Source organism: Protopterus annectens, chromosome 10.part0, assembly GCF_019279795.1.
Source record: "Protopterus annectens isolate FY-2018-M chromosome 10.part0, PAN1.0, whole genome shotgun sequence".
Lineage (NCBI taxonomy): Eukaryota > Metazoa > Chordata > Ceratodontiformes > Protopteridae > Protopterus > Protopterus annectens.
Window position 1 is genome coordinate 360,688,822 of NC_056744.1, and position 25,987 is coordinate 360,714,808.

The window sequence follows — 25,987 nt, forward strand, 5'->3', positions numbered from 1 at the left end:
TCAAACTGGTCACTAAAGATAAATCAGAGATACCATGTAATGCTAACATTATCAGTGCAAGGATTAAAATAGTTAAAAATTCCACATCGCTGCTCTTTAAGGCACAGAACAAACAGCAGCATTTTGTGTGTGCTGACCTATTTGGGAAAAACCCTACAGAACTGTTATAAATTCTCCATTCACGAACGATTTTCTAGAGAGAACAAATGAGAATTAACCAATTTTTCAACCTGAGGAAGGATCTTGGTCTTCAGCTCCTCCGGAGAGAAAAGATCGGCATAAGCATGAATGTGTGTCAGCAGCACCATTCGAACATGCTCCTCGTGAACCTGGAACAGCTTTACCAGAAGAGGCAAAACATGCTCTTGGAAGAGATCCTGGGACAGAAGGCAGCCTGATGACGTCTCCACTGTATTACCTGTGTGAAAATGTAGTAACACATTAGTAAATGAAGGATTTCTGGCATGCATATTGTACTCTTAATGAACTTTGTAACCTCGGTATCCTGTAATTAGTGTATTTTATCTCTGCTGCTTGAATGCCCACATACCTCATGTTACTGTTCTGCAAGAAGTCTGTGGCCTCCCTCCACATTAAAAAAATAATAATTTTGTGTAACTATTGAAACCTTCAGTAAAGGTATAAAATCAGAAATATGGAGTATTAACGTGACAAATGTCTCATCTTCATTTCATCTGCCCCATGGTACTGAAAGTTCTGTTTATCAGGTGGTTCAGATGTAGCCAACCCACTCCCTTTTCATGAAACAATCCACAGCATATTCATGTCTCTCTGTAATAAAACTGCTCTGATCAAAAAAACCCAAATGGAACACATAGGCATTACTACAGAATTAGTCAGATTTGTATTTGAGGGAACTTATTTGTTTATTCCTTATGTACTATTCTAGAAGAGTTTATAGTCATAAAGTGGAAGTTATATGGATTTGTTCTATTTCAGGACAACTGCCTATCCCATAGGATACTCAACGTCATTTATATGTACATCACTGAAGCAGAAGCTGACGAAAAGTTGTATATTTTTCCTTTGGCCACCCTTCACACTGTATTTCACTCCTGTCTTACAGCCTAATACTTATGCAGCCTTTCAGATGTTTAAACTTTCCTGTGCTTAACCTCACACTCTGCCTCCTTTCATGCAATTCTCAAATCTCTTTGCACAACTAACAGCAATGATGTTCTCTCTAAAGTAAAAGCAGTGCTAAGGAATGGTAAACAGAAAATGAAATAATGAAGAATAACCTTTCTTTGGCCTGAGCAGATGAGGAAGGAAGCTTGTAACAGCAACTGGTTCAGCAAGTACAAGCGGATTAAGCAACTGTGGAACCAATCGGGAAACCAACAGCTCCTCTGGAATGGATTGAACTCTGTCCAGGAGAAACCTGCATTTACAAGAAAAGAAAAAAAAGTTATTCACTATCTGAAACCATCCTAGGAATATATGTTACTTGCACTTGAAACACATAATAGCAGCTTTAAGTTTAAGGAAAAGTAATGTTTTTTTTTTCGATCTAGATTTAAGTCAGTTTACTCATGTAGAATCACCTGTTGAATTATGATTTTATGTCAAATTACAAGCACAGTCACACAGCTACAGATAAAGCCCTCTGTTTAGGCACTGTAAAAATCATGAAAGTGAAAGGATTACATTAGTTCTTGTTTAGTACTCAAACCCAAGACCCTCAAGCATATCATGCTGGTGTCAATGTCACTGGATCAACAAGAGCCTTTGGACAAATATGAGTAGAGTCCCCCGGGGTTCTATGCAGGGACCTCTCCTGTTTGGCATTTACTTTTCTGAAGTAAAAGCCAATACTAAGTTTGCAGATGACTATATGCTAGGAGCAGTCACGGAATCCTCAAATGACTTATCCATCCTGCAGGAAGGTTTGTCCCACAAAAATAACCAGCGCCAAATCCATGGACAAACTCAATGCCAAAAAATGCATTACTATATCCTTTGGGAAGTCATCTATGGGAACATACATGGACAGTGACCTTACGTTTGACTGACATGTCCATTGTTGTAAGAAAGTCCTTTTATGTTGCATGGCTTACATACAAAGGATTTGTGTCTTGATCTAGGGATGTCATTGTCCACCTTTACTCAACCCTCATTAGGCTCCGTTTGGTATGTATCTGTCCAGACATATGCAGCAGCAGGAACGTGCACAGAAATACCTTACTAAAAGGATACAAGACCTAACCAACATGTCCTACATGGACCAAATCAAAGCTCTGTCACTATACTCGGTATCCTACAGACTGCTAAGAGATGACATGCGACTGGAATTCAAGGCATTCTTATTTATTTATTTATTTATTTTACATTTGTTGACCAGGATAGACTGACTGGATATATGTCCATTTTCAGCAGAGGCCCGGGGAAAATCTCCAGGATAATGATAAATGCTAGTTTCAAGCAGATTACAGTCATAAGCAATGCCAGCATTTAGCACATATAGTACTAACTTATTATAAAACACTTTACAAAACATAACATTATTTTCAGAGCTATATATACATAACATTACATTCAGGTTTAAGACACACTGAGCAGCAGTTATACAACTGACCCTTCCTGAAATGGTGTGGTAGAAAAAAGTTAGAGGTAGTTGAAGGCATGGCACCTAAGTAATAGAGACGTCACTAGTCGGGGTTAGTACAAGGACATAACCAATGAGTTTTGAAGTATTCCTTGTGTTTATTTTTGAATTGAGTTAGTGAGGGTTCTAGGGTCATGTCAGCTGGGAGTCTGTTCCATGTTTTTCCAATAGAGTTGGCAAACAAAGTCCCCAGCTGAGTAGTTGGATTTGTATGTTTGAATTAGGAGTCTAGTGGATGATCGCAGTGGCCGGGTGCTGGTGTAGGGGCTGATAATAATTTTTAGTGCAGGTGTATTTTCTGGTTGGTAAAGGACTTTATGTGCCACTATTAGCTGGTTGACCTGCAGTAGGCTAGGCAGTTCAAGCCATCTTAGGCGATTTAGGTTGTGACAGTGGTGTGTCCGGTAGGCTGCTCCAGTAGCAAATCTGGCAATGTGGTTATAGCAGGATGATAGTTTATTAAGATCTGTTTTGTTTAAGTTGCAGAATAGAGGTGAGGCGTAGAGAAGAATTGATAGTAGATGGGAACGGGCAATTGCAATTCTAGCAAGTGGGGTAAGGAAAAAAGAAGTTATGTACTCACCATAACGTTCCATCTGAGTAGTTATACTTCATTTTTCTGCAACCTGTGGGTATTCGGATCCATATTGGATCCGAGCCGGCAACTTTTTTTCTAGCATCTGCTCCAAGCTCCGAGCTCCTCCCCCTACCCATAAAACACTACCATTTCCTACCTTCCCTCAGATCGAGTTTGCTACAACTAAATACATTAGCAACTCAGCCCAATGAGCCAAACCTGTATATGGACATGACAAGGTCCAGGGGACGGAGGGAGGGAAGGTTGCAGAAAAATGAAGTATAACTACTCATATGGAATGTTATGGTGAGTACATAACTTCTTTATCTGAAGTAGTTAACTTCATTTTATCTACCTCCTGTGGGACAGAGTCCCCAGCTACTCCAATCCTGGGAGGCCCTTATGGAAGGATATTCCTGAGCACCGCAGAGCCAAATGATGCTCTACCTCTAGAAATCAGTTCTAATTTATAATGGGAAATGAAGGTATGTGAATTGGCCCTAGTTGCTGCTGCACAAATGTCGTCCAAAGGAACCCTAGACCAAAAGGCAGCAGAAGTCGCCATGGACCTGGTAGAGTGAGCTTTAACAATACCAGGAGGAGTTAAACATTTTGCTTTGTAGACATGCGAAATGCAAAGAGTGATCCATCTAGCCAAAGAAACCTTAAAAATAGCTTTTCCCAAAAAGGATTTGGAAAAGGAAACGAACAACTGGTCAGACTTGCGGAATGATTTTGTTCTATGAAGATAGAAGCGAAGATGTCTATGAACATCTAACAAATGAAGTTTGTATTCACCCTTGTTTTGGAAATTAGGAAAGAAAACAGGCAGATTAATGGACTGGTTTATTTTTGCTTCAGATGCCACTTTAAGTAAGAAAGAAGGATTAGTACGGAGAGAGACGCTATCCTTATGGAAGACCAAATAAGGAGTCATGACAGACAGAGCTTGAAGCTCAGAAACCCTCCTAGCAGATGTAATGGCGACTAGGAAAGCTGTCTTCAAGGATAAAAATTTTAAATCCACCGATGCTGCAGGTTCGAATGGGGGAGCCACCAATGTCTGTAGGACAAAGGTAAGGTCTCAAGGGGGCAATGAATCCTTGACAGGAGGGCGCAAAAGAAAAGTGCCTTTAAGAAAAGCCTTACACAGCCTAGAAAAGGCTAAGGCGATGTTGTCTTCACCAACATGAAAATTAGAAATGGCTGCCAATTGTACTTTCACTGTGGAGGAGCTAGTTCCTTGCTGGAAAATACCAGACAAGAAATCCAACACCGTTGGAACAGGGGCTGTAAAGGGATCTAGACTTCTCTGTGAGGCCCAAATGGAAAACCAGTTCCATTTACTGCAATAAAGTTTCCTAGTGGAATCTTTAAGAGAAGCCACCAGTATATATTTTACAGTGGATGAAAGACCGGGAGTCCTGGCAATCAACGAAACTGGAGCAATCAAGCTGTCAGCTTGAGGCTGCCCAGGTCGGACGGGCGAACACCCAAAGGATGGGAGATTAAATCTGGGCAGGGATCCAGAACCCACGGAGGAGCTAAGAGATGAGACCAAAGGAATGGGAACCAAACCTGGCGAGGCCAGAACGGGACAATGAGGATAACTCTGCACAGCGGTCGGCAAGCTTTCTGAAGAAACTTCGGAATGAGTGGCAATGGTGGGTAAGTATACAGAAGCCCAGGGGGGGCAAGCATGGACTAGAGCGTCTCTGGGGGCATCCCCTGGTGAAGGAATAAGAACGAAGAACTAGCTGTAATTCACGTTGGAAGGAGATACAAAGAGATCGCAGTAAGGCTGACCCCATGCAAGGAATATCTCCTCCGCTACTGATCGTTTCAGAGACCACTCTTACGGCATCAGAATAGCCCAATTCAATCTGTCCGCTAAAATGTTGGAGCGCCCTGGGATGTGCATTGCTATCAGAAACCAACTGGTGGAAATCGCCCACTCCCACACTCTCATGGCCTCGCGACACAGGGGGTAGGATCTGGTTCCCCCCTGCTTGTTGATATAGCAGACAACTAACATGTTGTCTGACTGAACTGCAATCAATCCGAGAGGGAGGACAGTGTGAAAGGCTTCCAACGCTAAAAGCACTGCTCTCATCTCTAGAACATTTATATGCAACTTGGTCTCTTTCTGGGACCACGTGCCTTGGACTGCCCTTCCCGAACAGTGCCCTCCCCCCCACCCGAGTTGGGAGACGTCCGTGGTCACTGTGGCTTGGACTGGAGATGACACGAAGGGGCGTCCTTCTATAATCTTCAGTGAATTTAACCTCCAAAGAAGGGATGTCCTGCAGACGTGACTCATCCTGATCGGAAATTCCATGGGCAGGTCTAGCCAAGACCATTGAACAGCCAGAGTCCATTGAAGAATCCGCATATAAAGGCGTGCACAAGGGAGAATCGATATAGAGGCAGCCATGGAGCCCAGTGCCCAGAGAACCTCGCTCGCCTTTGAAGACTTGAAGTTCGCTATTTGAGCTATGTGGCACCTGAGGTGTAAGATCCTGTCTGGAGTTAAAAATACTTTCCTCTGCAAAGTGTCTAGCCATGCCCCGATGAAGTCTAAAACTTGTACTGGTTACAACTGGGATTTTTGAACACTGACTGTAATCCCCAATAGATCTGCCAACCGAATAAAGTAGTCTCGGGCCAGACAATGAAGACTCTTGTTGGGTGCAGTGAAGAGCCAGTCATCCAGGTAAGGAAATACCTGAATACCCTGAAGCCTCAGCTGAGCTGCTACAACTGCCATTACCTTGGTGAACACCCTGGGGGCTGTGGTGAGACCGAAGGGTAGGGCTCTTAACTGAAAGTGACTGGCTCCCAGCCGGAAGCGCAGAAACCACCTGGAGCTTCTGTGGATCTTGATGTGGTAGTAAACATCCTGGAGGTCTAACAAGCACATCCAGTCGCACTCTCGGAGATAACGTAGAATGGACTGTAGGGTGACCATCCGGAACTTCTGTTTGGCGACAGACAGGTTCAGAGTTGACAGGTCTAGAATGGGCCTGAGGTCCCCCATCTTTTTTGGCACTAAAAAGAACCTTGAGTAAATGCCTGATCCGGACTGGTCTGGGGGGACCTGTTCGATGGCTTGTTTGAGAAGCAGCTTTGAAACCTCTAGAGCTGCGGCATCCCTGTGAGCAGGTGGAACATCCAGGAAGTGTTTTGGAACATTTGGAGGGGCAACAAATGGGATAGTGTAACCTCTGGATATAATCTGTAACACCCAGCGATCTGTTGTTATGGACTCCCATGCCGCTGGGTGTAAGGACCCCTCTACCTCTGGGTCGGCATCAATCCTGTCCCCCTCTGCCTCTGGGGGAACAGTTGTCCTGAGAATCCAGGGAAAACTGAGATTTTCTGAACCACATCTTCTTTTGCCCTCTTTGATTCCTAGAGAAGGACCGCACTGAGAGTTAGAGAAGCGGATCCCGATGGCAGACAAAGTCTTCCTGTCTTTTTCGCTCTGGACAAGTGTGTCACGTACTGTCTTCCCGAAAAGGGAAGAACCATCGTAGGGAGCATTAATAAATGACACCTTGAAAGGGTCCATGAACTGACACAACCTGAGCCAGGCGTTATGCCTGTCCCGGCCGCCCTAGCTGCTTCTTCCATGGCATGGGAAATGAGCTGCGTAGACATGTTCGATACTGACTTCAGAGTCGACATTTTTGCAGTGAACAGCTGTTTGTCCTGCGGCGATAATGACTCTGGGGGCGACTCAGCGAATTCCAATACAAGGTCTCGCTGAAGCCAGATCACATGTGCCAAACAGTTCAGCACACGGATTGAAAAGATCGCTGAGGAATAAACGCGCTTCCCAAACCTATCTACTGACCTGGATTCCTTGTCTGGAGGGTGGACTGAGGAACTCTCCTGTGCTAGTTCCTTCTTGGTGGCCACTGTGACCAACATAGCATCAACTGGGGCTCCTTTTGACCAAGGTTGTCTTGTCAGTAGGAGGGGATAAAATCTTGTCGGGGCATATGGGGATGGGCTCTACGGTGTCAGGCTCCTTTCATGCCCGCATGGTGACAAGGTCCACCAAGGGGTCCGCTGGCGGAGACACCCAGGAAGTAGATGGGCCCATGCCAAAGGCCTCCAGGAACACTGACTCATCCACAGAAGGTTCTGGGGATGACCAACCTCCCCTCTGGCGGAGGATTTCCATGATGTTTCTGAAATAGATGACATAGGGAGGTGACTTGGGGGAACCTTCTCCTTCCTCTAAATCAGTGTCCATAGTGAGGGACTCAGGGGAGTCCAAGTGCCTCCTTTTGCACTTGCGCTTACGGTGGCCCTCTTCAGTGGGACTCTCTGAAGAGGACTTGTGAGCAGCATGGGGTTCCTCAGGGGGAATAACCTGGGGCTCCTCTGGCACGGGCTGTCCTCAAGACAGGATGAAGGGAGTCATCGCCAAATCCAGAGGGGTCTGGGTGGAATCCGAGGGGACGGGCTGGGATCTCAATCCCTCTGAGAGAACCCTCTCCACCACTTCGAAGGCCAAAGGAGAGCGTACCTCCTTGGCACCCAGCAAGGAGGAAGCCCTCTCCGGAACAGAAGCAGGAACTTCAGCCGAAGCAAGGGTAACCTGAGGTCTGAGGAAACGGGTCGGATCTGAAAGAGGTGAAGCCAAAAAATCCATTCCCTCAGGTCCGACTCCCTGTCCACGGCTCCGAGAGTCACTTGGCTCCGAACTAGTCGGATCCGAGGAGCTCAAGGTAACAGCCGGAGTAGAGGTTGGGGGAACCGTCTGCGCCGAGCTACCAGCTCCAAAATATCTCTGATCCAAGAACCCCGAAGCCGATGTACGGATCGGGGAAGGAGAGATGGGGAGGAAAAAAGGCATGGTGGTTCCCCCCTCCGGAGGGAGAGGGGCCTGGCAAGACTCCCATCTGTATTTGGGTCTGAATGAATCTCCGCATCATCCTGTCTATGTCTAAGTCTGATAAGCTCCGAGCAGATTGTGAAGAAGCCACCGACTCGGATCTGGTTGGTCTGCGCTGTAAAGGCACGGAAGGCCTCGGATCCGAAGGTTCCAGCGGCTCTGGTGAAAAATAAGGAGACCAGAGCCGTGGAGAAACTTGCCTCATGGGCTTAGTAGAGGGACTAAGGAAGAGTTCTCTGTCCGGGGATCTCTTGTGAGGTCTATCCCTTTTCTTGTCCCTGTCCTCCTTGCCTGCTACACTCACTGTAGCTTTTTCCTTGTCTGACCCAGCACCAGAAGAAACGGGAGTTTGAGTCCCTGTCTGGGTGGAAGGTTGGGTGGGAGTAATGGGTACTGAGGCCGTGGCAGAATCCAGCATAGATGCAGGGAGCAGGTCTTTGGGTACCAATTTGGCCTTCCGATCCCTGAGGGCCCTAGGGTTGAACCCAGTGCAGATTGCACATTGAGTCGACAAATGGGACATTCCCAAACAAATTACACCCAGAGTGTGACCATCAGCAGGTGAGAGCTTATGGCCACACTCTGTGCATTTTTTAAACACTGATTTTGGCTGATCAGCTATGGTCCTGCACCAAACACCACTCCCTACAAAGATCACCACACACAAAAACATGTAGGGGAAGGGCAGGCCTAACAACTATTCTACAGAGTTTTATAACAAAAACTACTTTTTTTTTTTAAACTAACTGACGACAAGCGATATACTAGTGGGGGAGGAAGGAAAACAACTAACACAGACACACTAAAGGCAAAGACTTTTTAAACTTACTATCCCTGAGCTCAGAGCGAAGGAGACAACGATGCTCACTATGGCGTGGCAAATGAGATCCAAGGGAATGTAGGAGATGGTAGTGCATTATGGGTAGGGGGAGGAGCTCGGAGCTTGGAGCAGATGCTAGAAAAAAAGTTGCCGGCTTGGATCCGAATACCCACAGGTTACAGATAAAATGAAGTTAACTACTTCAGATGGTTTGATTCTGTAAAAAGAGGGCCAAGTTTTTTATTAATGGTTTTGATAGTTTGATTGATATGCACATCAAACTTCAGGTTATCAACTATGACACCCAGTAGTTTAGTTTGGGCTTCTGTGGAGAAGATAGTGCCATTGTTAGCGGTTATGCTGAAGGATGGCAGGGGGGTCCTGCGTGTGGGGGAGAAGAGGAGCAGCTTAGTTTTGTTGGGGTTTAGGACTGGATGTTGATTGGAGAGCCATTTTCCACTGTAATGAAGGTCGTTGTTTGTCTTTTCGGCTTTTCCCGGTTAGGGGTCGCCACAGCAGAACTCCAGTCCACTAATGATTGGCAGTAGATTTTTATGGTGCTGAGTTGCCAGCCTGACGCCCAACCTTCAGCAAAGGCACGCCCATTCACGCATGTCTTTTGGAGGCCACTTGACCTTGGGGAGGGCATGCAGGCTCCACACAGAAGGCACTCCAGCCGAGAATTGAACAGGAGAACCTCTTGCTATGAGGAAACAATGCTACCGCTGTACCACCGCGGACTAATGTGAATAAATTAGCTGGTGAGGTGTCAGAACAAATCAAAGTGGAGTCATCTGTATATTGAATGCAGGTAGCACCTGGGATGACTGAATGAAGGTTGTTGATAAAGATGGAGAGAAGAAGGGGTCCTAGTATCAAGCCCTGGGGGACTCCTAATGTGATGGGTAGGTGAGATGATAGCTTGTCCTGCCATAGGACTGCCTGTTGCCTGCCCTGCAGGTAGGATTGGAACCACTGGAGTGCATGCTTTTTTAAGGAGAAGGCCTTCAAGGTATTTATAAGCATTTTGTGGTCAACCATGTCAAAAGCCTTGGACAGATCTAGAAATAGTGCTGAGGACAGTTTGTTATTATTGCGGTTGGGGTTAATGACGTTAGAGAAAGACAGGAGGGCAGAAGTAGTACTGTGGTGTGGCTTAAAGCCATGCTGAAAGTTGGACAACAGCTTGTTCTGTGAGAGGTAGTGCATGAGCAGTATGTGTACACACTTCTCCATAATTTTAGCTAGAGGTGGCAGAATAGCTATGGGTCTAAAGTTTGACAGTTCAGTGGAACTGCCTCCTTTATGGAGAGGTATGACATGGGAGATTTTCCATATAGTGGGTACAGTAGCTTCAGATATAGCTGTTGATCAAGATTGAGATGGGGTATGCCATTGTGTCAGCAGCCTTTTGCAGACAGTCTGCTGGGAGGAGGTCGGCAGCCAGGGTGGTGGGTCTTAGTTTTTTAAGTAGGGCATGAATAAGTTGAGTAGGAACAGCTTGGAAGGTAAAGTATGTTTGGGTACTGGGTGTGGCTGCATTAGAATTAGAGCCATTGGGAGAGAGTTGGCTGGCTAGAAACTGGACAGCAGCCTGTCTGTCCCTGGAGGAGTGGTCTCAGCCCAGTAACTAGTAGCTTATTGGCCGTTTTGGGCCATTTCCTAGCTCTTTCAAACTCCCTGCCTTAAAACCCGCTTTAGTGCGGTTTTGCGCATCGCACGTCGGCAGCGCCGTTTAAGCAGTTTTTAACATTTCCCGGCTCCACAAAGTCTGCTCTTCAAATATTCCCTTAGAACTAGTCAAACTCTCAAAGTAAGCACTCAACCTTCTTTCTACAGCCCAGCACTTGCTCAAATTTCTCAGTAAGCACTAACAAACTTTAGCACTACACTCCCTTATACTATCCAGAAGTACAAGGTTCCCTATTCGTCCATTCCGGACAATCAATAAACCAGTTCTTTAAACTATCCAGGCATGTCCAAAGTGCAGTTTCAGGTATACTCTCCAGTCCAGCTGGTAAATCTGGGAATCTTGAGGCAATGTTACAATTGTCTTATGTACACAGACAACCCCCTCCTTCTTCCAACAAACTCAAATATTTGTGAGAGATGCAACTATACAGCCAAACTGGAGGCCGAGCTCTCTCAACCCAAGACTGGCACAGTCAGTCAGGAGGAGAAGGAAACCACTCGCACCACACAACCAGTCTCACATAGACCAAACGCACCAGCAAACAAGACACATAAACTCACAAAAACATACTCGGAGGCTCTAAATAAAAATCTGCCAAAGCAGCAGAGACCTCCAAAGCAGCCATCCAAGCAACTGCTACCCCACAACAACTTTCACGTATCACATACTTCACAAAGTCAGTGTGCCACACAGTCGCAGCCCCCAAGGCTAAATAACACACCTAATACACTAGTAATTGGAGACTCTATTGTCAGGCACACTGACGTCCCACTCACCAGATTGAATAAGGAGAAGGTCTCTGTAAGCTGCGTGTCGGGAGCCAGGATCCACCACATAACACAGGCACTCAGGTCACTCCACAGCAGGTACAAATATGACTCTGTCATTGACCATGTTATTGTGAATGACCTGAGACGTACCTCCCTGGACTACATGAAAAGAGACATAGAGGAGCTCTCTGATCATGTAGCCCAGGCCAGTATGACCCTGACCCTGAGTAGCATATCGCCCTCACCAAGAATGATGCCGCAGTACAAAGACAAAATGATCAATTTTAACAATTGGCTAAGCTATTGGTGTCATTCAAAGGGGATCCAGTGTCTGTCAGCCTGGGATGACATACTCGACAAGCCACGTTGCTTCGCCAGGGACGGCTTGCACCTGTCACCCTTAGGCTTTCGAATACTGGCTAAGGCTCTTGCCACCCCATTAGTGCCTTTTTTAGGCAAGGCTCAAAAGACAAACCCACCTCCATAGACAAAACCAGAAACAAAAAACTAAGGGTAATGCTACTCAACGCTAGAAGTCTAAACCTCAAGATGCACGCACTCGAGGCACTCCTCAGTATGGAGAAAATCAATATCTGTGCAGTAACAGAAACCTGGTTCGAGGCTCCAGAGAGCACCCCAGCACTACCAGGATTCAACTCATACCATTCCTTTTGGCCCCAGAACACAGTCCGGAATACTAAAGGTGGGGGAGTATCCATTTTCATAAAGGATAACCACACCTCCAGGTTAGTGGCACTGCACGAGGCAGCGGAGACCATCCCTGTGCAACTAACAGTAGGTAAAACTGCTTTTCAATTCATAGCCTGCTACAGATCACCCACCTTGTCTCAGGATCCCCACTCGGCATTCCTGAGAATATTGGAGAATATGAAGGTCTCACCAAACACCATGATATTGGGGGATTTCAACTACCCAAACATTGACTGGAAAAACTACTCAAGTCCCAACTTCTTTGCCCAACGGTTCCTGGAGTTTATAAACTCAAATGCCATGGAACAATTGGTCATCACTCCCACAAGAGGTGACGACATATTGGACTTGGTCATCACCAACATGGGGGCTCAATGTTCCACACCAGAGGTAAATCCCTCATTGGTAAGATCAGACCATAAACTTATCACAATGGACATCCACATCCCGACCCCACCCCCAGCCAAGGAAACCACTGTGAAAAAGTTCTCAAAAGCAAACTTCACACTTCTCAAGACCAAGGTGGAAAGTTTCAAAGCCCCCGGGCAAATGGAAAATGCTACCCAAACCACAGAATCCTTTAAAACTGCACTCTATGAGCACCTTACAGGAATGCATGGATTGTGCCATCCCAAGTAAAACAAAGACTCACTCCTCCAAAAACAGGAGACCAGTCTGGTGGACCTCGGCCATAATTAAGCTATACAACAGAAGGAGGAAACTATTACATGACAAGGCAAAATCCCAAAAAGGGAAGGCATCCTTGATCAGTACTAGCAAGAAACTTTGATCCCTCATAAAATCATCAAATGCCAGCTTCAAAAGAAAAATAATCACAAGGCATTCTTTAGCTATGTCAAGAATCTGGGTGGCAGCTCTCAGATCTGCTCTGAGCTGGTGCAAAATGGTACAAAATGCACTGAACCCACAGACGTTGCCAACATCCTGGCGGATAGGTTCAGTGCAAACTTCACCCCCCCCCCCAAAAAGGGCCTGTGCCTATCCCAGAAGAATGCAGTCCCCCAGACATCACAGACACAAAGGTGAAAGCAGTCCTCTCCAAAGTAAAAAACACAGCATCAATGGGACTGGATGGTATCCCGGGCTGCGTCTTACACGAGCTCCAAAATTAACTAAACCCTCACATGAATTCACTGTTCCAACTCAGCCTTACCACAGGTTATGTACCCAAAGAATGGCGTACAGCAACAGTGATCCCGCTCCACAAAGGTGGCGTCACAACGGATCCTGGGAACTATCGCCCTATAAGCCTGACTAGCCTGGTCTGCAAGGCTATGGAGCGCATCATCATGGATCTCATAAACAACGACAGTGGGAACCTCCAAACACTGGACCCCACCCAATTTGGCTTTGTTAAGGGCAGATCTTGCCTCTTAAACCTAGTTGACTTCTTTGAAACAGTTACCAAAGCCTTAGATGAGGGAAAGGTAGTCCACACAGCCTACCTACACCTCGCAAAGGCCTTTGACACATTACCCCACTCTGGTATCATAAATAAGCTTACCAGCTTAAATATCAACCCATATGTCACAAGATGGGTTGCAAACTGGCTCAGGGATAGAACTCACATGGTCAGAGTCACGGGTGCCATGTCCGACTCTAAACCAGTTACAAGTGGCGTCCCACAGGGATCAGTACTGGGACCCCTCTTGTTCGGTATATACTTCTCTGAGGTACAGGCAAACACGGGAGGACTGTGACTGACCAAGTTCGCAGATGATTGCAAACTGGGAGCCATAATAGACTCTCCGGCTGACACAGGCATCCTCCAGAATGGCCCTACGGAGACTGATACCCGGTGTCAGAACCATGGCCTCAAGCTAAATGCAAAAAAATGCAGAGTCATCCCCTTTGGGAAAAACAAAGTGCCCACAAACTACCATATAGGAGGTAATCCACTAATTATGGAAGTAATTAGGGATCTGGGGACCCAAGTAGATAGTAACCTCTCCTTTGGCAATCACATTGCCAAAGTGGTTAGAAAAACCTTCTATATAGCCCACCTAATCACAAGGGTTCACATCTAGATCAAGAGAGGTCATTGTGCCCCTCTACTCATCGCTCATCAGGCCCATAATTGAGTACAATGCCCCATTTGGGATGTACCTTACCAGACACCTGCAACAGCTGGAGAGACCTCAAAAATACCTCACCAAGAGGATTGTGGGTCTCAAACAGATGCCCTATGCAGCTCGACTAAAGAAACTCCAGCTCTACTCAAGTTGCTTACCGCCTACTCAGAGGTGATCTCTGCCTGACATACAAGGCCATGTCTAACCCGGAATTGTTGGACATGCTCCACCTCAAGAAAACCAGATCCATTAGAGCTACATGCTCCAGGGATTTAAACCTTAGCACAACAATAAATAGGACATGCTGGAGGGATAGATTCATATCCCAAAGGCTTCCCACACTCTGGAATAGAATCCCAGTCCATGTTAGGCAGAGCCCCTCGCTGACTCTCTTCCAGAAGAATCTTGATGAGTAGATGGGAAATCATAAATTTGCTCCTGGGATCACTGCTATGGACCTGTTGGACAGTGGCTCAGGAATCTAGTCTAAAAGGGAGGCGAAAGCCAACACGTTCTGGCTAAGCTTATAAATGTCCTAGGGCAGATAGTCTAGTATCTACTTATGAACTATGAAGAAGCTGTTGAAGTTATTAGCAATGTCTACTGGGGATTTCTGTTGGGAAGCTGAGGGGAGTGGAGTGGCGGTTTGGCCTGACTGGAGTAGTTTGTTTATTCCTGCCCAGAACATCTGAGGTTTGTTTTGGTGTTTTTGCAGTAGATGGTAGTAGTAGTTCTTTTTGTCTAAGGTTATGGATTTTTTGGTGTCATTCCTTAGCTGTCTGAATCTTAGTTGATCAAGTGGAGCTTTTGTTTTTCGGTAACTGATGGAATTTACTGCACATCAAGTCAAATGGCATCAGAAATACTCACTCTAGGGATCTAACCCTCTTCTGTAACTCCAAAAGAATGGTTTGGAAGGAGTGGTATATCTCACAGATGATAACCCTTGCTATGGAACAATCTCCCCATCCACATAAAACAAAGTTCATCCATGTCCATATTCAAGCGCAACTTGGACGTATGGATGGGACACAGATAACTTACCCCAAGACTGTTCCCTGTACTACTAATGGACAGAGGCACCTCCTAAATGCTTTATCTAATGCAAGTACCCCTTCAAATGATCTATGATATGATCCCAGTTATTCTCATCAGGGATAATACATAATTACTGACCATGGGATAGGTAAAGGCAATCGCTAACCAAATGGGATAGGTTAATTCAAGTACAAAATGCGAAATTGGCTATGCTTAAAATGGCCTAAAAGGGCAACTAGCCTAATACTTACCTATGAACTTAAATATGTTACTAATACATGTAACCACATATGAACTGCAGAAGGAAGCACATATGGGTACATTGCTGGTGCTGAGATCACTCTCAGTAAACATCAAAGACTGAAACAATGCTAATTTCATGAATTTTAAATTGTACACTGATTCAGGTATGGGGTCCATTTTTGTCACAGTATTAAAAACCCAACACATTTAGGGAAAGCCATGCCATACCATCTGCTATTACAGCATTTAACTACACTCTGAACATAACCAAGGAAGACGACTCTAGTAAGAGTTACAAAATATAATTAGTAAATCTTACATCATTAGTAAAATGTGACTTAAGTGAGCTGGACACATTCGATTTATAACTCCTTTAAATTCACATTCCATTTGTTAACTTTTTAAGTAATAACTAATTCACCGCCATTTTTGAACAAACATCAATCCAATCTTTCTCCTTTCCCATTTAAATTAAAATTCCCTTTTATATTCTCATCTCTATCTTTAAAACCCCTAAATGCAGACTATATCTCCATCTTAGCTATCATTGAATATATAAACACTCTCAAAACATAACCTTTTTATCCATCTAGTTCCATACATCAACATAATAAAAATTTCTGAATGTAATGCTGGGACTAATTACCTTGTTATAAGGAATGTATTAGCGTTTTATTCTTTACATTTGAAGAGTACCCAATATTTTAATCATAGCAGACTCCATTGTGAGGCATACAGATGTCCAGCTCACCAGGCTAAACAAGGAGAAAATCACAGTTAGTTATCTATCAGGTCCAGGATCTGCCAAATCACCCCCTCACTGAAGTCATTAGACCACAAGTACCAGTATGACTCAGTAATAGTCCACATGGGTGTACATGACCTCAGATGCAGTTCCCTGGACTAAATGAAGACAGACATTATGGAGCTCTCGGACTGTGTCTCCCAGGCTGGTATGTGTCAAGCGACAAGCATTAAGCAGCATTCTACCTTCATCAAAGATGATGCCACAATAAGAAAAAAAGATGACCAACTTCAATAATTGGCTTAGTTTTTGGTGTCATTCCAAGGGGGTACAATATTTCTCTGCATGGGAGGATATGGTCAACAGACCACTCTGATTTGCCAAGGATGGTCTGCACCTGTTCCCTTTAGGCTTTCAAATATTGGCTAAAACATTGCTCTGCCCCACAGTGCCTTTTTTAGACAATGCCAAACTGACAAACATTCTGACATAGCCAAAAGACCCCAAGGACATCTAAATGTGTTACTGCTCAACGCCAAGAGCCTAAACAAGAAACTCCACTCACCTGAGGCTCCCCTATGCAGTTACTTTGACATGGTTTAAATCCGCAAACAGCACCCCAGCAATGCCGGACAACAATGCATTCCACACACTGAGGCCAGCTAGTGCACATGCAGAGACCAAAGGTGGAGGTGTTACAATCTATAACAACAAACTAATCTCAAGCCTACTCACACAAGATGACATGCTTGAGCTTCTCCATGTCCAGATTTCCATCTTCAAAGTCCCATATCATAACCTTGCAAGCTAACAGGTCACCTGCTATGACCCAAGCAACCCATAACTCTTACTTGGACTTACTGGAGGCCCTCCACTATTCAACCCAATACCATATTCATGGCCAACATCAACTATCCCACTATAAATTGGGATACTTACACAACCTTAAACTTACAGGCGCAGAGATTCCTTGACTTTGTAAACACAAACACCTTGGACCAAATAGTCAATATAGCCACTAAGGGCGCAAACATACTTGACCAGGTACTCAAACACGGGAGAAAATTGTATCCCTCCAGTATACCATCCTCTCTGATAAGATCAGACCATAAAAATTGTCTTCTTCATAATAAAAATCAATTCTGTGACCGTAGCTAGCCCCGTAACATTTAGGAACTCTTCTAAGGCAAATTTTCTGCTACTAAGTCATAACTTGTCAAAGTTTCAAGCCCGACAAACCCTGCGAAGACAGCTATCTATGCGGAATTGTTTACAGAAATCCTGTACAGTCATGTCAATAAATGCATAGAAATAGCCATGCCTACCTGAAATAAGCCCAGAACGAACTCAAAAAAACAAACTACCCTTTGCCCCTTCATTTTTGTAAAGATGCCTCTTCTAATTCTTTTCTCTGTTTTACAATATTCAGTACTTCAAATGCAGCTGGTCTAAACTCCGATTTCTATTTTCTAGCAATCGCTTTTTTGGCAGCTAACAGAATTAAACTTAACAAGGACTCGTTATGTCTACTAAATTCAGAAGGCCACGTTTTTATCAAAAACACAGTCATGCAGTACAGAACTCTACTAAATTGGGTCTACCTGATTACGCTGAAAGATGAGAAGAACGACAACGAGATAACCGACACCAGAAGATCGACAACAGAGAAGACCGACAGTTGAAAATCCCGACTCTGAGAACACCGACATGTTAAGGTAAGTGCGCGATAGGGACAGACGTTAGGGTCAGGGTGCGGGTAAGTGTGTGATAGTGATGGACATTAGGGTGCGGGTCAGGTAAGTGTGCGATAGTGACGGACTTTAGGTTTAGGGACGGATTAAGTAAGTTAGGGTTAGGGTCCGGGTAAGTGTGCGATAGTGACAGACTTAAGGGTTAGGGGCGAATTAAGTGAGTTATGGTTAGGGTGCGGGTAAGGTAAGTGTGCAATAGTGACGGACGTTTGGGTTAGGGTTAGTGCACAGATAGTTGTGTATGTAAGGTTTAGTATAGGTTTGTAAGGTTTTTGTTGTGCTTGTGTTGTGTGTGTGTTTTTTGGAAAAGGTATTTGTTTTGTTGATTGTCGGGATTGTGGTTTGTCGGGCATGTGAAGTTTTGTGTTTCTGAACTTTCGGTTTTGTGGTGTCGGTTATTTCGTTGTCGGTGTTTTCGCGTGTTGGAGTTATCAGGTAGACCCACTAAATTCACAGCTGTTTATGCTGGGAGTTTGTCTTTTTCCCCAAACATGCACCAAAAAAAAAGTTATGTCCTTACCATAACGTTCCATCTGTGTTGTCAATCTTCATTCGTTCTTGACAGATGGGTTTGGTTCCGACCTCTCGGAACCGACTCAGCTGTTATACAGCTCACGCCAGCCAAAAACTCTTGAGCTGAGGCTCTAACCCACAATGCCCCTCTCTCCATTACCACAGATCGAGTTTGCAGCCTAGTATAGAAAAGACAGAAGCCCTGTATAAGGTATAACCTTATAACCTCCCACAACAAGGTCCAATCCTCCAGAAGATTTTTTGGAGAGGGCAGGAAGGTGGGATGTCAAGAATGAATGAAGAGTGACAACACAGATGGAACATTATGGCAAGGACATAACTTCTTTATCTGATGTTGTCAATCTTCATTCATTTTTGACAGATGTGACAGAGTCCCCAGCTACTTTAGATCCTGAGAGGCCCTAAGGGAGGATATTCCTGAGTACCACAGAGCCAAAGGATGCTCTTCCCCTGGAGACCATATTTAACTTATAATGAGTGATAAAGGTATGAGGAGTAGCCCATGTTGCAGCTGCACATATTTCTTCCATAGAGGGCTTGGAATGAAAAAACACTGAAGTGAAAACACATCTGGTGGAATGTGCTCTAAACGGAGCTGGTAGTTTGAGTTTATTCTGATTGCAGACAAAGGTAACACAATCTCTAAGCCATCGTGATAAGGTAACTTTTGATACCAGTTTCCCCAGTCCAGGTCCTGAAAAAGGATACAAATAACTGGTCCGATTTTCTAGAAGATTTTGTCCTGTTCAGGTAAAAACATACTTGCCTGTGGATGTCCAGCAGATGTTAACAGTATTCACCTTTTTCTTTGAAATATTTGGAAATAAGACTGGCAAGTCTACAGACTAGTTAATGTTAGACTCTGATACCACTTTGGAGAGGAAGGTCGGGTTGGTTCTTAGCGACACTCTCTCCTTGTGAAATATGACACAAGGATGCTTCACACGTAAAGCTTGTAATTTGGAAATTCTCCTGGCAGACATAATAGCCACCAGGAAGAGGGTTATCCTAGACAAAAATTTGAGGTCGTAAGCAGCTGCTGGCTCAAAGACCTGTCGAACTAGGCAATGCAAAACTACAGTCAAATCCCATGGTGCTACAGGATCTTTGAATGGGGGTTTTAGATGTAAAGCACCTTCAAGAAAAAATTTGCATAAACGACGAGACAAAGGAATGATCATCAAATCTGTTATGAAAATTGGAAACAGCTGCTAACTGAACCTTAACTGTGGAAGTAGAGGCTCCCGATTCAGATAAGGATGCTAAATATTCCAGGACCATATCAACTGACACTGAAAGGGGGTGTCTGTTGTTTGTACAGGCCCAAAATGAAAATCTTTTCCATTTGCTAAGGTAGTTTCCTAGTGGATGGTTTATGGGAAGCCACGCCTTGTTGCACCATTTTATCCAACTGAGCTTTATCCTGCATAGCTGTCGGAACTCTTCTTGCTGGTCTGACTACTGAGTGACCTCTAGGTCTAACTTCATGGAATACACAACTGGAAGTTTGCTTAACTTGTCATCAAAAACATCAACATATTCTGAGAAAATGGCTTCTGAAAAATTAGAGCTTGGAAATGCACTTACATGATGAACTTCTTTAGCAAAAGAAAGCAGATTCATTCTCAAACTATCTTTGCAACCCAGTAAAGATTGAACTGGCCTTCTGACTACATAGAATAACAAGTTGTAACAGTTCTTGGCCAAATAACATGAAAGGATCACTGAACCTTCGGTTTGAATTTCTTCACCTCCATAAGCAACAAGTCTCTCGCTACTGACTACATTGAGTTGTTCATTAGTTCTCACTTTAGTAAATGTGGCTGCTGATATAACATTACACTTTGAACCAGTGTCTACTTTAAGCTCTGTGGATTTTCCATTAATCTGGACAGTACAAAATACTTCGCTCCTTGTTAATAAATTCACTGCATCAACTCTTTCAAACACAGATGCACCATGAGCATAGAAAGCTGTCTGCTTCGACTCTGCTTGATCAACATGCTTTTTTGGGTGACCGTTCTTTACAAATGTGTGAGGCTTATTCGATTTAAAAAAACTTTTGGAAATGGTTCCATTTTTTTTACACTTATGACGTTGCTGAAAAAATGCTAAGCACTTCTGGCTTTTAGACTCAGGATTGTCACCACAATTGCGACAGTTAACAATAAAGTTATACTAGGGTTTTGCTGACTGATGCTTGTACTGCACATAGTTGGAGTAAGCGCCCTTTTTAGAATTTGCTGGAAAGCTGCGCGTATTCCTTGGAAACCCTGCAGCTGCCACATGTTTGGGTCTACCTTTGCTTGCCACGTGTTGCATGCTGTCTAAATTCACTCTAGAGCCAACTGAAACCATGCTCGTCACTCGCAAGCATACATGTGTTTTTCTGTCACCTCATGGATTTGAGAAATCTCTGTGGCTTTGCTTAACATTAAATCACTGTCACAAAGTAAAATCTTTCTCACAGCAGCACTGTTAATACCACATACAAGCCTGTCCTTTATCAGCTCATCTTTTAAAAGGTCACCAAACCGACAAGTTTTAGCTCTGTTTCTCAGGTCAGTTATATAAGCTGCAAATGTTTTCCCTGGTTTCTGATCTCTCGTGTAAAACAAATACCTCTCTAGTGTAATATTTGTATGGGGTTAAACATTTCTCTGAACTTGCACTTCAAACACTCTTGTGTCTTCCCTTGATTCAGATTGTACAACAATATGACTGTTTTCACCTTCTCCCTCATATACTGCAGGTGCATAAACAAATTAATGCTCTTTTTCTATGGCCTCTGACCCAGCTAGGTTTAGCAAAATGAATGTCCTGGTGTGTGCATCTCTATCTGCATAAGCTGCTTGTATAAAATTATCATACTCTTGTTCAAATATTTACCAATTCTCTGCAATATTCTGATCAAATACAAGTGGTAGGGGTTTTAAAAATCCATCTGCCATACTAACACATACCAGTGAAGGGTTTTGCAAATAAGCACAAGCACATATGCCAGAAACTTATGCCAGTGTTTATAACTTTTTCCAATGCCGTTATACTTCTGAATTTATACCTTTTGGGCTTTTCGAAATAATGCTAATAGACCAACTTGTAGTACCTTTGAATAGCTGGATTTTACGAAACAAACTTCTCGGGCACTTTAATACTCTTGTAATATTGTTTGAAAGGTTACATGCTAAAGTCATTTATCATCATTTTGCCAAAGTAGTTTATCATTATTTTAAGAAACACCTCAAACAACTTTACAATACGAATGAATAACTCTTGGGCACTGTAATACTTTTGTAATGTCTTTTTTGCAAGACATCACCTCTTATCAGTGTAAGAAACACATCAAATAACTGCACAATGTGAATGAATGGCACAATTCTTTGCCTTAAACTCAATAACTTTTCAAAGTAATTGCACATTGTGAATAACTGCACACAGCACACTGAAATGTCCCCAAAATGGTGGTACCTTGCTAGGCAATTCTCTACAGTGCAAGAAACACTCTGTAATGGCAGCAGTTTGTGAACAGATACACCCAGCACAAGAAATCTCTCAAAATGTTTATACTTTGACTATATTTCACGAAATAGTTGCACTTTGCACATAGTAAACTCTTCAAAATACATGCACAGTAATAAGCACACACTGTAAGCACTTTTACACACTTTGAGATACTTCCAATAATATTAGTTATGCCCTTGACACAATACAAAGTAATAGTTACAGCAAAACATAGCACTTTGCCAAAACATATGCAGTCGCCTTGCTTTATTTCTGCTTAATGTGCCCTTTTGGCCCTTACTATATTCGTTTTGCTTGTTTAATCCCTTTCCATGCCAGTGTACTTTTCTTGTGCTCGTTTTACTATAAACATGCCCAGTTTTGCTTGAAACACACTCATTTTGCTTTAAATATGCTCATTTAGCTTTACTGTTAATCTTTTCATCAAATACGTTTTAAACATTTCCTTTTTAGTTAAACTTTTTGTGCCTTCTGCTTGCTTAATATATGCCTTCATTTAAATAATTTTCTGTGCTATCTATGGTAAGATCCCAGTTATTCATATTAAGGGTAATGTATAATTATTGACCATGGGATGGGTAAGGCCAATATATAACCAAATAGGATAGGTTATTTTGAGCACAAAAAGGGAAACTGGCTAAGTTTAAAATGGCCCAAAAAGGCAACTAGCCTAGTATTTACATAAGATCCCATGATTCAATGCTGAAACATTTCAAAAGAGATAGGCACTCAGACTATAATACATCTGTACTCGATTAGCACAATGTGATGGTGCTGCACAATACTTATTAAATGGCTGGTGTTGGCATTCATACATGCTGCTCCTTAGTGAAAGGTTTGCGATAACACTGTAATACCTTTACTGCAATGAACTATGTCTTAGTTTGTTACATGGTAATACAGCAAAGATTTCAATACTGCTAGCATATTCCATTAGTTTTAATTTAAGAAGGTTTGTTACAATGCAGAAGTCTTATGATGTTCTTTCTTATTGCGTTAGAAAAAAGGATCATGTGGTCCCATGCAAGCATATGCCCAAAAATAAATTCAGGAAAAAAACAGTGATTCTGGTTCCATGGTGCAGAGGGACAAAGCCTTGGCTATGCCCCTAATGACCTGACTATGAGGAGCATCTCAATTGCTGGAGATGCTACATAAGAGAGGAAGGGAGTGGTCAATGCCAGCTTGCCCAAACTGACGAGACAAGAGATCCTACTCTATCCATCTACACAAGCAGAATCTTCCAGGCAATACAATAGCAAAAGACGTAAGTGATGACCTTGATTCTACCAAGACTGTAATGGAAGCCCACATTAACTGGTGTGTGGGAGCATGTACACATGAACGGAGTGAACAGTAGACCTTCAAGGTGAAGGAAGAGTCCATGCCAACCCTCCAGGGGTGGTGTGACCATTAGATATCTCTTCAAAGCCCATACCAGCAGATGCAGACAAGGCCATTAAGAATTTCCACAGCTACCTGTATGGTGCCACTTGGTCTCAGGTCCATCTTGGGGACAAGGATACCCAGTAAGAAGGAACAAATGGCCTCATGACCAGTAGGTATGGAAAGAAAAAGGACATAAAAATGTGGTTTATAAAATAAATATTTACTCTGTCACAAAAATGCAACCTGTATGTTTCCTTAAGCAGTCAAACAGCATGGTACAGCCATTTTCACTGTGAGGCAATTTGTTGCAAGCCTCTTAAACAAGTTAATCACATTGAATCTGCCCTTGTTGAAAGGAAAAACTAAACAATCACTTTACTGGTAGATAAAGGGGGACAGTTCTATATACAGAAACCAGAGTTCTCTACTTCGAGATCACCGTTCCCTCGTTTTTCTACCAAAGCACAATCTTGGAGTTGGTGTATGTGTAAGTAGTGGGATGACAGGGCTGCAGACCCTTTCATCGTGAGAGCACCACCCCCTGAAAAAAATGCTTATTTTTTTTTTTTTTTTTTTTATATTTTACCTCTGTGATAATTATTTGTAAAAGCTGAATTTCAAGGTACTAACACGTTTCTTTCAATTGTTCTATTTTGTATTTACTAACCTGGGGTAGAGCACTGATCCACATGGACATTTTTCAGACTCAGCCCAGGAACACTGTTTGGTTACGTGATCTCCTCCAAGTCCCACAAAAAGAAATGGAGGCCGAGTGAATCAAACTCAAGACTACTGGGTGAAGCCTGTCAACAGCTTGTAGCCTTAACCCTTTGCTCTAACTGCCAGACAGCTGAAAAGATGTTCCTGTTGCTGGGTTAAAGTCAGTAAGCTGGTTCACACTGAGTTTGCCATCACTGCTAATATTATGTAAATGGGTACCAGGCTTAGTTAAATGTGAGATAATGTGACTGATAATCTACTGTGGGATCATTAGTGCACGATTCCTGTATTACGCAATGAACAGCCATAACTGGTGTACCACAGGATGTCTCTATCTCAAGAAGCAGCAATCTCAAGAGTTAGAATCATTTTTAGTTATTTTTCTACTTTTGAATTTTGAATCCAGAGGAAAATGTTGCTCTTTTCGGATCACACATGTGATCTGCCATCATAAAAGAGCCATATTTATTTTACAAAGCCAAAGTTAACATCTGTTTCACAAGCTGACACTTTTTGTTTAAAGTACTAGGTTTCATAATGTAAACTTAACTTTCTCAATATCACAAGCCATTTCTCTGTTAGCAGTGAAAAATTATTGCAGAATGTAAACATCTGCTATGTCACAAAAATTAGCATTATCGACAGTACATAAATACAAGAAACATCCCAGCAATATTACATAAGAGAAACAGCATTTCTGTGACTTGATGCAAAGCTGATAGATCTCCTGGCTGTGAGCAGAGTTGGAATCTATTCCAAACTGATAAGTACACTTTTTTGCAACTTAATTTGCACTGTGCTGTATTTATACATTTGCTTATTATTTATACAGTTGCTGTATTGTTCCACTGTGTTTTTTTTCCTCAGGGTACCTCAGAAGCTAGTTTCAGGTAGGGGTTGTTGAGCCAGCCCATATCGTAGCTGATAGGCATTGCATGAGGTGTATTTCCTCTGTTGTAATTCCAGTACAGACTGCATTTCTGTGAATTGGTGCAAAGCTGATAGATCTCCTGGCTGTGAGCAGAGTTGGAATCTATTCCAAACTGACAAGTACATTTTTTGCAACTTAATTTGCACTGTGCTGTATTTAAACATTTGCTTATTATTTATACTGGTGCTGTATTCCTACCCACCCTCCCTGTTGGTATCTTGTTCTTATACTTGGTGACTTTGCAGTTGCCCGCCCCTACTGTAAACTTCATCTGGAACACTCCCCCCAGTCTAGTGTCATTAGCTGTTGCTCCTCCTTTCTCCCTTTCCACTTTACTTAAAAAAAAAAAAAAAAAAAACCCTTCCTACCTTTCATGTAACTAGTGTAGTCCAGATACAGATTTGCTGTCTCCAGGACTGTATGAAAGCTTCTGAGCCCCCCAAGCCTTTCTGTGTTGAAAGGAAGCCTTCTAGCTTATCAGTGGGAGTGGTAAACACTAGGTAGCCTATCTACCACAAGACGAGTGGTTTCTGGTCCAGAAATTGTAGTTTATTGGTCGTTTGGGCAGTTTTTCCATCTCTTTCAACTTCTGATTTAAAAGCCCGCATTTGCACTTGTTTCCCCCCCGTTCCTGTAACTAGCCTAGTCCAGATACAGGTTTGCTGTATCCAGGACTGTTTGTATGCTCCTGAGTCCCCCCAAGCCTTGTCTGCGTTGGAGGGAAGCCTGCTAGCTTATCAGTGAGAGTGGTAAGCACTAGGTAACCTATCTACTACATAAGGAGTGGTGTCTGGCCCAGAAATTGTAGTTATTGGCCATTTGGGCAGTTTTTACATCTCTCTTAACGTTCTTAACTCATCTTTCCGATTTAAAAGCCCGCATTTGCACCCGTATCTTTCCTGTAACTAGCCTAGTCCA

The 25,987-nt window shown here is 43.3% G+C and overlaps 1 protein-coding gene across 3 annotated transcripts in view; it reads right to left on the minus strand.

Annotated features, from left to right (window-relative positions):
- SCYL3 (SCY1 like pseudokinase 3) overlaps window positions 1-25,987 on the minus strand; it is a 614,991-nt gene that overhangs the window by 358,513 nt on the left and 230,491 nt on the right. For all 3 annotated transcript variants that reach the window (XM_044085269.1, XM_044085268.1, XM_044085267.1), the window contains exons 8-9: window positions 1,263-1,402; window positions 231-418 (exon numbers count right to left, since the gene is read on the minus strand). In XM_044085269.1, coding sequence (XP_043941204.1) covers window positions 231-418; window positions 1,263-1,402 — 328 coding nt within the window. The remainder of the gene's footprint in view (window positions 1-230; window positions 419-1,262; window positions 1,403-25,987) is intronic.